Raw genomic sequence first — 15,570 nt, forward strand, 5'->3', positions numbered from 1 at the left:
AAATAAGTTTTGCTTCTGCAAGAATTCCAAACAAATCCAACATTAAATAGAGTTAATATCACTCATCATGTTGAATTCTTTCACTTTTCTTGTGAAAGTAAAACATATTGCTGTAGAACTATAATTGCAAACATTTCTTCTTCCTTATAAGTATTACTGGCAGGCCCAGATTAAAGAATTTTGGGACCTATGCATTAGGGAAATTGCCTTCCTCTTCCTTAAACTAGACCAGGGGTTGGCAACCTTTCAGAAGTGGTGTGCTGAGTCTTCATTTATTCCCTCTAATTTAAGTTTTTTTGTGTGCCAATAATACATTTTAACATTTTTAAAAGTTCTCTTTCTATAAGTCTATAACATATAATTAAACTATTGTTGTGTGTAAAGTAAATAAGGTTTTTAAAATGTTTAAGAAGCTTCATTTAAAATTAAATTAAAATGCAGAGCCCCCCAGACCAGTGGCCAGAACCCGGGCAGTGTGAGTGCCACTGAAAATCAGCTCATGTGCTGCCTTCGGCACACGTGCCATAGGTTGCCTACCCCTGAACTAGACAGACCATGTGATATACAAGACAATTGCCTCTCTAGGCAAAACTTCTGTGTGCTGCCCGCCTGCCCCCTTCTACTCCCTAGAACAGAGGTTCTCAGCTGAGGGGATTCTCCCCCTTAGGGGCAGCATCTGACTTTCTGGTGGGGCATGGCAAGCCCTCTGATAGTTTGGTGGTTATGGCAGAAGTGAAAGAGTCCAGCCCCTGGTCACAATGTCACTCATTCAGGTTTGGCCTGGCCACCTCTCCATCATGAGAGGCAGCCGGGACAAATCTGAGTGAGTGGTGTTTCCACCTGGCTGGTGAGGTTGCAGCACCACTTAGGTTTTGAGGGGGAGGGGAGTTTCCTGTAGTCAGTGGCCCCCCTGATGAGGGACCTGTGCATGGGCACTGAGCGCACATTGGTTAATCCGGGCCTGATTACTGGCATGTTTTAAAAATGTAGGCCAAGATTTTTAAAAGTGACTAGTAATTTGGGGTGCCCGATTTGAGGTAATTCAGTTCAGCTGTAAAGGAAGATAAGTGCGTAAGTGGCCTAGATCGCTTTTAAAATCTCAGTCTCTATCTGTTTAGCCATTTGGGGTCTGCAGTGTCACCCAAAGATTGTTTACCTCTAACAGAGGGACAGATCTTGACTGCACTGAAAGTAATGAGAGCTAGGGTTACCATACTTCAGGTTCCCAAAAAGAGGACAGTGGGAGGGACAATGGGGGGGTACAGCTGGCAGTGCAGGAGGGGGTACCTGTGCTGGGGGTACTCACTGGAGGTGGGGGGCAGTGGTTGCTCCCTGTCGGTGACAGGGCAGCTGGCACAAGCCCAGGACTCAGCAACGGCCATCGGTCGGAGCCTCCCTGCGGGTCCCCCTTCCCAGCGCTGGGAGGAGCTGGGGGACAGGATCTGGACCCTTCGGCTTTCAGGGGAATGGATCAATCAGCTGTGGGACCAATTGAGAAGTGGACTAATCGGGGCTCTTTCTGAGCTGCGAAAACTCTATTGTTTATTTGAAAACCCCTCTCAGATAGAGAAAGCAGGGGGAGAGATAGCTCAGTGGTTTGAGCATTGGCCTGCTCAAGCCAGGATTGTGAGCTCAATCCTTGAGGGGGCCATTTGGGGCAAAAATCTGTCTGGGGATTGGCCCTGCTTTGAGCCAGGGTTTGGATTAGATGATCTCCTGCAGTCCCTTCCAACCCTGATATTCTATGATTCAAAAAAGAGGCTGTGTTGTCATAAACAGGTGGTAAAGGGTTAACAAGCTCAGTAAACCTGGCGAACACCTGACCAGAGGACCAATCAGGAGACAAGATACTTTCAAATCTCAGTGGAGGGAAGTCTTTGTTTTGTACTATTTGTTTGTCCGTTGTTCTCTCTGGGGTCTGAGAGGGACCACACATGTATACAGGCTCTCCAATCTTTCTGAAAAAGTCTCTTCTATTCAATACTGTAAGTACTAGATAGAAGGCAGATTAGGCATTTGTTTGTTTTCTTTATTGCAAATGTGTATTTTGCTGGAAGGATTTTAACTCTGGTTGCTGTAACTTGTATGTTATGTTAGGGGGAGAGGAGTCCCTCCAGTCTCTATAAGCTGAAAGACCCTGTAACATTTTCCATCTTGATTTTACAGAGATAATTTTTACTTTTTTCTTCCTTTAATTAAAAGCTTTTCTTTTTAAGAACCGGATTGATTTTTTTATTCTTGTGTAAGACCAGGGATCGGGGAGGGAAAGGTTAATTTCTCTCTGTGTTAGGATCCAAGGATTTGGGATCAGTGTCTCTCTCTCAGGGAGAGTCTGGAAGGGGGAGAGGGGAAGTTGAATTCCTCTCTGTGTTAAGATTCAAGGAGTTTGAATCACAGTAATCTCTCAGGGCAACCCAGGGAAGGGAAAATCTGGGAGGAAGAAAGGAGAGGGGAATGGTTTATTTCCCTTTGTTTTAAGACCCAAGGGGTTTGGGTCTTGGGTCCCCCAGGGAAGGTTTTGGGGCACAGGGAGTGTACCCAAACACTATATTTTGTGTTGGTGGCAACGTAATAAGATCTAAGCTAGGAATTAAGCTTAGAAGGGAACAGGCAGGTCCCCACTTTCTGAACGCTAAAGTTCAAAGTGGGAAACAGACCCTGACAGAGGCTATGTCCAGAAACCCAGATGTAAATGAGAGTGTCACACACGCACTGCCCTGGTAGGATTCCCTCTCTGGCTGGGTGCTCCCCATGCTGCTGTGTTTGAGGCTACTTCCCTGGACTCTCTGGCTTTGCAAGTCTCCTCTGTCTGAACAGAGTCTAGGCACTGCTCCTTGCTGGGGTCTTTAGGTACATGCTCTGGGTGCAGATCTCTTGTCTAGCACCCCCTACTGAGAGCTGAGACCACCCAGTCTAACTGCCTAGCCCTTGGGACTAATGCAGACCCCCTCAAAGTCCCCTGTAATTTAAGCATGCCTATTCCCAGAGTTCTACCTTATGGGTACTTGGGTTTATAGTTTAACTCTTCAGGACATGTGACAGTGAAAGCCAACAGACAGACTTTGCATTAGATTCCAGACACAATTACTCTTTACTTAAACAGCACAAGAAATATACAAATCTAGACAAAATAATAAATACCTGTATATGTAACGCACACACCTCCGGGGGCGGAGGGAAGAGAGTGAGTGAGTGAGTCTGCTCTATAGCCTTAGCTGACAGCCAGCTGGCTTTTAGCTCATGCTGTAGAGGCTCATGCACTGAACACCAGAGATCCCTGCCCACCGACAAGCATTACATATGCATTTACCTGTCTCAATTTCCTCACCACTCTGGAGAGTTCACTGGGCTTAAGACAGAGTCCTCTGAGGAATTCAGGTTCCCTGTCTGGCACATGGCTTCTCTGAAGAACAATGGAGTTCCTCACCTCTCTGCTCCAAGCAGTTTGTTTCCTTTCACCTTGGCTGTCCACATTTAAACAGGACCCCCTTGTTACAAAAGTATCCCCAACTCTTCCTCTCTCCTGCCCAAAGCTTCCCTTTCCCCAAGAGGTTATGAGGCATTTTTTTCTCTCTTCTACAATACTTGCTTTCACTGCTGTTGGAACTTGTTGGAAATTCACCACTCTCATAAATCCCACACACGCTGCCACCAAATCTGTCAAGTTCCCAAGGTAATTGCACCTATGACCCCTTTGTGGCCTCCTTAAGGACATCCCACTTAGATCTTAGGCCTTTAGCCATTACCTTTCTCAGAGCAGGATCCTGCAGTCTGCTTCCTCCAGATTGGGACTTAGGCTGCAGAATCTTGTCATTTACTATGATTATCTCTGCTGGTCTGACTTTAGTTCAGCATCTGCAGTCCTGTTCTCTCCCAGGCAATAACAGGGTTCACCAGTGACCAGCCAGCTTTCCTAAAGCAAAGAACAGTTATTCAGAACAAAAGAATTACAGAAAAAGCATACCTTTAAAACAACGAAGACTATAGACTGTAACGGTTCAAAAAAGAACTAGATAAGTTCATGGAGGACAGGTCCATCAATTGTGTGCAACTGCCCAGTTGACCATGCCAGCTACACTCTCCAGGTGTGCTCTAGCCTGGAGTAGATAGGAGATATTGGATCTCCTGGGCCTGTGGGGAGAAGAGGCTCTGCAAGCACAGCTATGGACAAGCTGTAGAAACATGGACATCTATGAGCAGATTGCATGGGGGATGCAGGAGAAGGAGTATAACAGGGACCAGCACTAGTGCTGCATGAAAGCAAAGGAACTGAATCAGGCGTATCAGAAGGCCAGGGAAGCCAACAGTCAATCTAGTGCCAAGCCACAAACCTGCTGCTTTTACTAAGAGCTGCACGGCATACATGGGGTAGACCCCACTACCACTCCACAGACCACCACAGATACCTCCAAGGAGACTGAGCCACAGGCCCCTGGGGTGAACAGCAAGGGTGAGGAGGAAGTGGAGGAGGCCTGGCTGATCGCACTGCTCCCAAGGGGGGTTGGAGGGATTCTCAGGATCTGTGTGTGTTGGGAGTGGGGGGTTCTGTGTGGGGTGCTGGGCAGCTGTGGTGGTGTGCAGGGCACGGTGCATTTATGGTAGGGGGATTTGTGGGGGGGGTTCTGGGCATAGCGGGTCCTTGGGGCACTGGGCATAGGGAGTCAGGGAGGTGTTTGGTGGAGGAGCTGTGTGGCAAAGTGTGGGCTCGCCCCCAAAAGGAAGTGGCATACTGACAGCACAAAGCCAGGCGGACTAGTGTGTGTCTGGCCATGCTATGCCACATTGCCCCAGGCTGGCCCCTCGCCGGGGACCAACCTCCCCACACCAAGCTCCACTGCCCCCATGGGGGCCCACAAATATGTTTGGTGCCAGGCCCACAATAGGTTAATACAACCCTGGGAGGAAGAGGAGGCGGATGGGGCACATGCTACGTGCCAGGACCTGTTTGACACTCTATTGCAATCCAGTCAGTCCTGGCAGTCGAGCACAGGCGAGACCGATGCAGGGAAAGGAACCTTGGGTAAGTGTATAAATTTATTTCCCATTATAACGATGATGTCCCCAACTTAACAGGACACAACCATTGACTTTTCTTTTAATTTACTCCTGCTAGAAAAGGTTGCAGTAAGAGTGGAATGTCCCTTGAATATTCCTGAAAGATCTCGGTGAAACTTTCACAGAGGCACTCTGAAATTCTCTGCCGAAGATTTCTAGAGATGGCTGCCTTATTTCTTCCTCCGTGGTAGGACACTTTACCATGCCAGTCAGCGATAACTTCAGCAGGTACCATTGCAGTAAAAAGGCCAGCAGCATGTGGGCCCATTTAGCTTCAGCAACTGTGACGCCAGCAGCCACTGTGTTTTCTCTGCCTTTGTTACCCTTAGGAGTGAGATATCAGCTAAAATCACCACTATCTGTGTCTAACGGTGCCATTATACAGTTCCATTGCCCTATACTTATAGTTTCAAGCAACCAAGCAATTCCCTCCTCATTTCCCTCACCCCTGGTGGGGGTCACACGCACCACGTCTGGTGCTGTGAGTGGTGCAGAAGTGTCAATAAGCATGTTTTGTTTAAATACTTTAGGGGAGCAAGGGAAGGGAGTTCTGAATCTTAAGTTTCACTTTCCACTGTGACTATACTGACAATTGTACCTCTGTATGTTTTATGCGCCGCTACTGCCATTGCAGCCTTGAGAGGTTCCCCCATCACACTCATAGAACACCGGAACCAGATCAGGATGATGTGTTCAGTGAGATCCTGCAAGTCAGTGCTGCCTCAGACCATATGCAAAAGCCAGAGGGTGAACATTTCAGATAGCTTGGAGAAGGAAAGCACAGATAGGAGAAAGGCCCAGGATTCCCGTAAGAAAAGGAGAGGGAGATGCACCAGGACATAATGGGACTTCTCTGGCAGCAAACACAAATGCTGCAGGTTCTTGGGGACCCCACAGGTTCAACAATCATGGACTTGCCTCCCTTTGCAGTCCATGGAGAACTCCATTACAGCACCTCCTTATTCTCTCAACATTCCACATGGCATCAGGGGACCTATCCCTACTACTCCACTGCAGGGAACATTAAAGACGACCACAGCTTCACATACACTGACCTGTGAAAGCCACGGTTGTGATATGTGTGAGTAAAATGGACATTGTTAAGTTCTGTTCTATTAGTATATTAAGTTTTTTAAGTATTTGCTTTTAAATTGCACAGATGGTTTTTTTGCACTGGCTGTGCTACTGAATAAAATTCTATTGTTTGGAAAATAATTCATCTTTATTAGTTCACAGCACATGTTGCAGAGTGCCTGGCAGTTCTGAAAGCACACAGTCATTTCAACTCATAGAATTAGTGACAAACACAGGGTAATAATCATAAAAGTACAGCAATCACCACACAATTCCTAACAGGCCCCAAAACAGCAGGGTCAGGTAGAGCATAGTATGCTGTATCACATTACTCTGGCTCATTGTTAAAGCACTCTTTCAAAGTCTTCCTGAGCCATATAGCTCCACACTGAACTCTTCTAATAGCCCTTGTGTCTAGCTGTTCAAACTCAGCAGACAGCCAAGCTACCTGTTCCCTCCACCCCAGTGGCAACTTTTCCCCCTTTGCTTCACAGATATTATGCAGGACACAGCAGGCAGCTATGGCCATTGGGATATTTTTTTCACTGACATCCAATTTTGTGAGTAAACAACAGCAGCATCCCTTCAATCTACCAAAAGCGCATTCAACTGTCATTCCACACCTGCTGAGTCAGGAGATGAGATGTTCTCTGGTGCTGTGGAGGTGGCCATAGTACGATTTCATGAGCCCGGGAAGCAAGAGGTAGGCTGGATTCCCCAGGATGACTATTCAACATCGTCAACAGTAATCTGCCAGTTGGGAAAGAAAGTCCTTGTTTGTAGCTTTCTGAATAGTTCTGTGTTTTTAAAGATGCAAGTGTTGTGTGCCTTCCCCAGGGCTGGCTCTAGGTTTTTTGCCGCCCCAAGCAAAAAAAATTTTGTGGGCTCCCGCCCACAACCCCTGCTGCCCCAGCCCTGGGCTCTCCCCTTCCCCCCCCACTAGTGCCCCCCCACACCACCTGCCACCCCAGCCCTGGGTTCTCCCCCCAACCCACCTGCACCGCCGTAGCCCTGAGTCACTGGTAACTCGCTCCCAGGGTGGGTCATTCAGCAGGAATTTTGGATGTGCACAAAACACAGACAGGATTGGTTCCCATGTGGTTACAGAACTACAGTAAAGTGGAACAATTTTCAGCTTGTGTGATTGGAGGATATCTGGATGTATATTATAAGACTGTCGTCCATAAATGAGGAAAAGTTGAGGTGCCTTTATTATTCTTTTGTTCCACTCTTTCTTTCTATGGGGAATTTGCCAATGCAGTATCACTGTCTTCCTTTTAAACAAACAAACAAAAAAGGCAATGGCTGTTGAAAATAGCAATTTAAGTCCTAATAACCACTGGGAAGCATTTCCTGCTCAATTTTATCCTTTTTCTAAGCAAGTTACAGTGGATCAGTATATTTGATTTGGGAGAAATGAAGTAACAGCTGCCCAAACTGAGCTTGAGCACTCCTGAATTTTGAGGTGTTCAAATCTGGAAGGCAGGTGCTGGGTGTATGTGTGGGGGGGGCTGTGGGCTCCGCAGGGGAGCACAGCAACATGCATGCAGCAGCGTGTCTGGTGCTGTGCGGAGCCAGACATGCTGGTCTGAGTGGCACAGTAAGGCAGCTGGGGGGTTGGAGAAGGGATAGGGAGTTCCAGGGGGACTGTCAAGGGACAGGGAGCAGGGCGGGGTTGGATGGGTTGGGGTTCGGGGGGGCAGTCAGGGGACAGGCAGTGGCTGGATAGACATGGGAGTCCCAGGGGTTTGTCAGGGGACAGGTAGGGAGTGGGGTCCTAGGGGGTAAGTTGGGGGGGGGTCTCAGGAGGCGGCAGTTGGGGACAAGGAGAAGGGAGGCTTAGATAGGGGGTGGGATCCCAAGGGGCAGTTAGGGGCAGGGGTCCCAGGAGGGAGCAATCAGGGGACAGGGAGTACGGCAGGGTTGGATGGGTTGGGGTTTGGGGGGGAGCAGTCAGAGGGCGTGGCTGGTGGCAGGGTGGGGCTTCCCTCCCCGTGGAGTGTCCTGTTTTTTGAATGTTAAGATATGGTCTCCCTACCATTCACAGCACTCACAGCACGCTGCCGCATGAGGTCCCCCTCCTTCCTTTCCAGTTGGAAGTGGCCAAGGGAATGCTGGGAAATGTAGTTCTTTCCCTGCTCCAGGGCTGGCTCTATAGGCAGGGAGCTAACCAAGGAACTACAGCTCCCAGAGCTCCCTGTTGGTTCTCAGCTCCCATGCTAGATTCCTGCTGCCCCTGCAAATGGGCTGCCCCAAGCAGTTGCTTGCTTTGCTGGTGCCTAGAGCTGCTCCTGGCCTTCCCTAACCAGCCGGCACTGATGCTGGTGAAGCTTCCTTGGTGATCCACCAGCACTCGCAGAGCTGCAGAAAAGTAGCCCTTTCTGTTGATGTATTCTGTGACAAGGTGGTCTGGTACTAAAATAGGGACATATGTGGCATCTATTGCTCCCATGCAGTTCGGGAACCCCATTGCTGCAAATCTATCCACTGTATCCTGCACAATGCTAAGAGTCACAGTCCTGCATTGCAGCAGATGATTAATGGGTCCTGCACACTTGCATGACAACAGCACCCACACTGGATTTTCCAGCTTCAAAATGATTTTGCCTTGACCAGAAGCAATCTGGCATTGCCAGTTTCCACAGCATGATCGCCACTTGCTTCTCCACTGTCAAGTGTGGCTCTCATTTTGGTGTCCCTGTGCTGGAGGTTTGGAATGAGCTTAGCACCCAGATCCCTGAATGTGGCCTTGCACATCTGTAAATTCTGCAGCCAATGTTTGTCATCCCACCCCTGCATTATGATGTGATTCCACCCATCAGTTCTCATTTCTTGAGCCCAGAAGTGGCACCACATCATCTACAGTTGCTGTGTGAACGCTACCAACAACCTTAAATTGGTCTTGCTCTGTCCTACAGCAATCTGTCTTTCAAGAAATCGTCATTGTCATAAACAGATAGTTAAAGGTTAATGCCTCTTTTACCTGTAAAGGGTTAAGAAGTTCACCTAGCCTAGCTGACACCTGACCACAGGAACCAATGAGGGAACAAGATGTTTCAAAAGGAAGGAGGGAAGTTTTCCTTTGTTTAGAGTTTCAGTTTCAGCCGTAGTGAAAAAGATCAAGGAACCAGCCTCTTATCAGAGTAGTAAGTTTTAGAAAGGGATAAATAGGTTTATGTTTCTTTCGTTTGTAACTTGTCTTGGTACCATTAAGGGAATTATCAAAATTGGGTATTTGGGTATTTTTTGTGTAACTAAGTTTTTGCCCAGGGGAACATCCTCGATGTTTGGAATCTGTTGTCTGTGAGAGTAGCTGGTATGCTAATCTCTCCCAGAGGGTTTTCTTTTACCTTTCTTTTCTTTAATTAAAAGCCTTTTTCTTAATACCTGATTGATTTTTTTCCTTGTTTTTAGATCCAAGGGGGTTGGATCTGGATCCACCAGGAGTTGGTGGGAGAAAGGAGGGGAGATGGTTAATTTCTCCTTGTTTTAAGATCCAAGGGGTTTGGATCTGTGTTCACCAGGAAATTGGTGAAGTCTCTCAAGGCTACCCAGGGAAGAAAAGTAGTGCTTGGGGGTGGTGGCAGCGATACCAGATCTAAGCTGGTAATTAAGCTTAGACGTGTCCATGCGGGTTTCCACATCTGTACCCTAAAGTTCAGAGTGGGGAAGGAACCTTGACAGTCATGTTCCACACTGATTCAGTTCTTCTTAGGGCTCTGCAAATACTGGTGAATTATGCATCCTGTGCTTGCAATAATGCATCCTTGCTTATGACAATAGTACAGAGCTGCACAGGCTCCATGCTTCAGTCAGAGATGGCAGACAGCGAAGAGGGCTCTGCAGGTTCCTGAGATTTTTTAAAAAGCACAAAAACGACAGATATAGAGGACACTATGGGATGAAGACAGTTGCACATTGAGAATTTGGCCCTTTGCACCCAGTCACGCTTGAGCAACTCATTTCTGCTCCACCAGGCATTGCCAAGTTTCCCAAAAGACAGTGAACTGGATGGTGGCAGGTTCCACACTGGGATACCTAACTATGGTGCTCTGACCAAGCACTCCTGAAGAATACACACAGCGCCACCACAAGGTGTCAAGTATGCATGCTCACAAGCAATATACGACCTGCGGCGGCTTTATGCTGATATAACTTGCATCAACCAAAATTTGTAGTGTAGACGTGGCCTCAGTCCTTTTCAAACAAATGGGAATCATGACTGAAGTGCTGGAAAATGCAGCCTAAGACTACCAAGCAGATCATAATTAGAGAGCTGATCCCCAAAGATGGGAATCCTCTATTTTTCAGGTATCTAAAAGGGTGTCATAAGGAGGAGGGAGAAAACTTGTTTATCTTAGCCTCTAAGGATAGAACAAGAAGCAATGGGCTTAAACTGCAGCAAGGGAGGTTTAGGTTGGACATTAGGAAAAAGTTCGTAACTGTCAGGGTGGTTAAACACTGGAATAAATTGCCTAGGGAGGTTGTGGAATCTCCATCTCTGGAGATATTTAAGAGTAGATTAGATAAAAGTCTATCAGGGATGGTCTAGACAGTAATTGGTCCTCCCATGAGGGCAGGGGACTAGACTCGATGACCTCTCGAGGTCCCTTCCAGTCCTAGAATCTATGAATCTATAAGCAAGTGATACTCACTAGCGAGTAAGGGCTGCATGACCAGACTCTTAGCTAGCTCCAGACCATACATATGTTTTAAACACCAGAGAGAAATTCTTATTGTTCGAGGCCTTTGGATGGAAAGCTTTAAAAGTGCTGGGTACTGCAATTGAAGGTCATTTTTTCTGGACATAGAAAACAGAGATGGAACCGACCTCTTACAGTAGGTGACCTAGACACATCCTTGGCCAGTGCAGGATTCAGGGGGGGCTCTAGACATTTCGCCGCCCCAAGCATGGCGGCATGCCGCGTGGGGCGCTCTGCCAGTCGCCGGTCCCATGGCATGCCTGCAGGAGGTCCACCGGAGCTGTGGGACCAGAGGACCCTCCGCAGACATGCTGCCGAAGGCTGCCTGCCTGCCGCCCTCCCAGCAACCGGCAGAGCGCCCCCGTGGCATGCCACCCCAAGTACACGCTTGGCGTGCTGGGACCTGAAGCCACCCCTGGCAGGATTGTTCCCTAGAGTAGTACAATTACTTGTGCACTGTCCTATCTCGGTTTAAATACCCTCCAACCTTCTGACCATTTTTATTGCTTTTCTCTGAATTCTCTCCAGTTAATCAATAATTTTCTGGTAATAAAGTGCCCGCTACCCTCTCTGTAATATGATACCTTACTGCCCAAAACTGCATTGGCCTTTTGTTGCTTGCTATATCACATTACGATCACACAGTATCAGCCCAAAGTCATTTTTAACCAGTGCTGTCTTCAGGTTTCTCCCTTCAACTGAACGTTTGCTTTTTGGATTATTTCTCTCCTCCCCCCAGATCTCTCAGCTTCCTTTCTCCTACCACCCCTCTGTCATAAACAGATAGTTAAGGGTTAATGTCTCTTTTACCTGTAAAGGGTTACAAGCAGTAAACCTGGACCATCTGACCAGAGGACCAATCAGAAGACAAGATACTTTCAAATCTCGGTGCAGGGAAGTCTTTGTTTGTGTGTTTTCTTTGTCTATTCTCTTTGGGTTTTGAGAGGGTAACTAGACATACCTACAGGCTCTCTCTCATTTTCTATTCAAATAGTAAGTAACAGTAGAAGGCGGTTTAGTCTTTTTTTATTGTTTTTTTTATTTGCAAATGCGTATTTTGCTGGAAGTATTTTAAATTGTATTTTTGCTGGGGGGAGGCTTCTCTCTAGTGTCTATAAGCTGAAAGACCCTGTAACTTTTACCATATAAATTACAGAGACAACATTTACTTTTTTCTTTTTTTTTATTAGAAGTTTTGTTTTTTAAGATCTGTTTGATTTTTTTCCCCCTTGTTGAGGCTTAAGGGAATTGAGTCTGTACTTACCAGGGAATTGGTGGGAGACGGGGAGAGAGAAGGGAGGGGGGAAAGGTGGAATCCCTTTGTTTTAGATTCACGGAGCTTGAATCTGTCTATCTCTCCAGGATAGCCCAGGGAGGGAAAGCCTGGGAGTGGGAGAGAAGAGGGAGAAAAAACCTGATTTCTCTGTGTTGTGATTCAAGGAGTTTGAATCACGGTGATCTCCTAGTGTACCCAGGGCGGGAAAGTTCTGGGAGGAAGAAAGGAGGGGAAATGGTTTATTCCCCTTTGTTGTGAGACTCAAGGAATTTGGGTCTTGGGGTCCCCAGGGAAGGTTTTTGGGGGGACCAGAGTGCCCCAAAACACTATATTTTGGGTGGTGGCAGCTTATCAGATCTAAGCTGGTAATTAAGCTTAAAGGAATTCATGCTGGTACCCCATCTTTTGGACTCTAAGGTTCAGATTGGGGAATTATATCATGACACCCTCCATCCCCAAATCCACAATATCCAGATCCCATAGCCAAAGCCACAACACCCATATTCAAGTGATAAGTGGATGATGATCTGAAATGGGACTCACTGTTGCATGGTGCAATCTGTAAATAGTAGGGAAATCCACAGGTGGTTTTCTTTGATAGAAGAATTTTCCCTAACTGTTGCTGAGGATGGATTCTAACTGCAGTTCCAATGGCAGGTGGCCATTGCTTTTTCTGTAATCAAATCAGTCTGCTAAATCTCTTCTAAATCATTTTAAAATTATAGCAGTACAGCACATGAGCGTGTATATCTCTTTGCCAAACTCCAGAAGAAGGAAATTCAAGCTGGAAAGGGAGGGACAGAACCTGTTTGCTGATTGTTTTTCTCTGGCAATTGGGATAGAGAGGAGGACACATTGAAATTCACCTGAAATGGCTGCTTTTAAAATGAATCAGTTGGATGAGCATCTGATTTTTAAGAGGAAGCTGCATCTTCCTTAGGGTGACCAGATGTCCCGATTATATAGGGACAGTTCCGATATTTGGGGCTTTTTTTAATATTACCTCCCCAATCCCTGTTCTAATTTTTCACATTTGCTATCTAGTCACCCTAATCTCCCCACAACAACATCCATCCCTCCATGGGAAGTGCAAGCTAATCCAAGGGAAAGTTGAAGCTTTTTGCTTACGTAATTGTTTTCTCTTAGTCCTCAGGAGAAGCAGAGCCATCTAGCTATTGCACATGGAAAAGTCTATAGATTCATAGTTCCCGAACTGTGATCAGCAAGGAACTTACTGATGTTGCAAAAAAACAGCTGGCTGGTTACATGGTGATGCCTTATCTTCCTTATTTCCAGCTGCTAAACTGTATTAAAAGAAGTTTAAAATACATGAATCTAATATTACTTTCACATGTCTGCATTTGCTCTAGTTGCCACTGGGATGTGATCTGATCATGACTGATAGGGGAAATGCCATTGTAACCACAGATGGAATGAGAGGTGATACATGAAACAACCTCTGTATTAAGGTGTGGTGCACACTCTGAAAAGTCTGAAAACTCCTGATTCTGTGTTTATGGAGAGGAAGGGTGGTTCAGGGTTAGAGTGCTAGACTTGGGACAATCACTAAGGCCTGGTCCACACTACACAGTTAAATCGATTTAAACAGCGTTAGATCGATTTAACTCTGTACCCGTCCACACTACAAGGCACTTTAAATCGATTTTAAGGGCTCTTAAAATCGATTTCTGTACTCCTCCCCAACGAGAGGAGTAACCCTAAAATCGATATTACTATATCGATTTAGGGTTAGTGTGGACGGAAATCGAAGTTATTGGTCTCATTCCTTTAATGTAGCTACCCAGAGTGCACCGCTCCGGAAATTGATGGTAGCCTAGGACCATGGACGCACACCACCGAATTAATGTGCCCTAGTGTGGATGCATAAAATCGATTTTATAATATCGGTTTTATAAAACCGGTTTTAGTAATTTCGATTTTATGCTGTAGTTTAGATGTAGCCTCAGTCTTTCAGTTCCCTATCTATAAAGTAGAATAATTACACTTCCCTACCTCAAAGGGTTGTTGTGAGGATAAATACACGAAAAGATTGTGAGGTAGTCAGATACTACCGTGACGGGGCCACATATGTACCTAAGATAGATAAACTGAAAACAAATCAGGAAGCAAAAATAACAGTTTCTCTGTTCGTACATTTAAATACAATCCATGATTTTATTTATATATCTATATATATAAAGTCAAGATTTCTAAAAGTAAATAGTGATTTTGGCTTCCTAACTTGAGCCACCTTAAAGGGGCCCAGTTTTCAGAGAATGCTGAGCCTCCACCCTTAGGCCCCACCAAGGTGTCTCCAGTCGGGCACTCAAAGACTGAGGCACATAAAATCACTAGTCACTTAGGAAAATCTGTACCTCTGTTCCCTTAAAGGAGGAATGCTACAGTATTGTTTAAGCCTGGCATTAGCCTGAAATCAGATCTGTTCCTGACCATTAGCCGCTGTCATGCTGATCACTCTAATATAATGTGTGAACTGCCTTCACTATAAGTCATGCTTGCTGTAGTACTGCATCAGCACTCGTTACCCAACTCTCCTTTCTTTTTCAGCCCAAGGAGGAGTATCTTTATTAGTCCCACAACCCAACATAAATGCCACCGTGGCACAAAATATTCTCCTCTCCGTTGAATATTCTTGCAAAGGCATAGTCTCAATTGAGTGGAAGCATGTGTCAAGTTGGGGCACCAACAAAATTGTGGAATGGAAACCGGGGAGTTATACTAACATATCCAAAAGTTACAAGGACCGAGTGAACACTTATGAAAACGGCTCTATACAGCTTCTGAATGTAGGCGTGAGAGATGCTGGCTATTATGTTGTCACCATAACAGAAGAGCTGGGAACCAACATCTACGGCACCATTGTATTAAGTGTCTATGGTATGAACTAATCAGAAGTTCTTTTATTCTACCATTGAAATGTATATGTGCTCATGACCAACTTCATTATGTTATGTTTTTTCCCTTCTTAGAGATTATCTATGAAGATTTACATTTTGTAGCTGTCTTCTTTGCATTTCTCACTGCTGTGTCTGCAGTTTTAGTCTGCTGCATGTGGTTCTGTAATAAATCTGTGCATCTATTCCAGAATAAGAGAGACAAGCTTAAAGGTAATTTTCTGTGCGTGGATATTATGATGCAATGAGGTTTCCATGCCTAAATTATGAACATTTGTTCACTTGTGATTTGGTCCTGGGAGCTGCTGAGCATCAATACCTCTAACTGACTTCAATGAGAGTTACTGATCATTAAGATCAAGCCCCTAATGTAGGCCAATGAAAAATGCTCGCTGTTGTTAAGAGTCCTACTTATAATTAGACTTTAAAAAAAAACACACAGGAAATGTACAGTAAGGAACAACTCTGAATTGCAACTTTTGTACTGGCTGAGTAACAAGCAGGGCCAGCTCCAGGGGTTTTGCTGCCCCAAGCAGCCAAAAAAAAA

General features: G+C 45.9%; 1 protein-coding gene across 1 annotated transcript in view; it reads left to right on the plus strand.

Annotated features, from left to right (window-relative positions):
• Positions 1-15,570, plus strand: part of VSTM5 (V-set and transmembrane domain containing 5) — a 32,052-nt gene that overhangs the window by 14,258 nt on the left and 2,224 nt on the right. Inside the window, exons 2-3 of the mRNA XM_050942720.1 lie at positions 14,677-15,006; positions 15,099-15,236. Of these exons, the coding sequence (XP_050798677.1) occupies positions 14,677-15,006; positions 15,099-15,236 (468 nt within the window). The remainder of the gene's footprint in view (positions 1-14,676; positions 15,007-15,098; positions 15,237-15,570) is intronic.

This window comes from Gopherus flavomarginatus, chromosome 1 (assembly GCF_025201925.1).
Source record: "Gopherus flavomarginatus isolate rGopFla2 chromosome 1, rGopFla2.mat.asm, whole genome shotgun sequence".
Classification (NCBI taxonomy): Eukaryota; Metazoa; Chordata; order Testudines; family Testudinidae; genus Gopherus; species Gopherus flavomarginatus.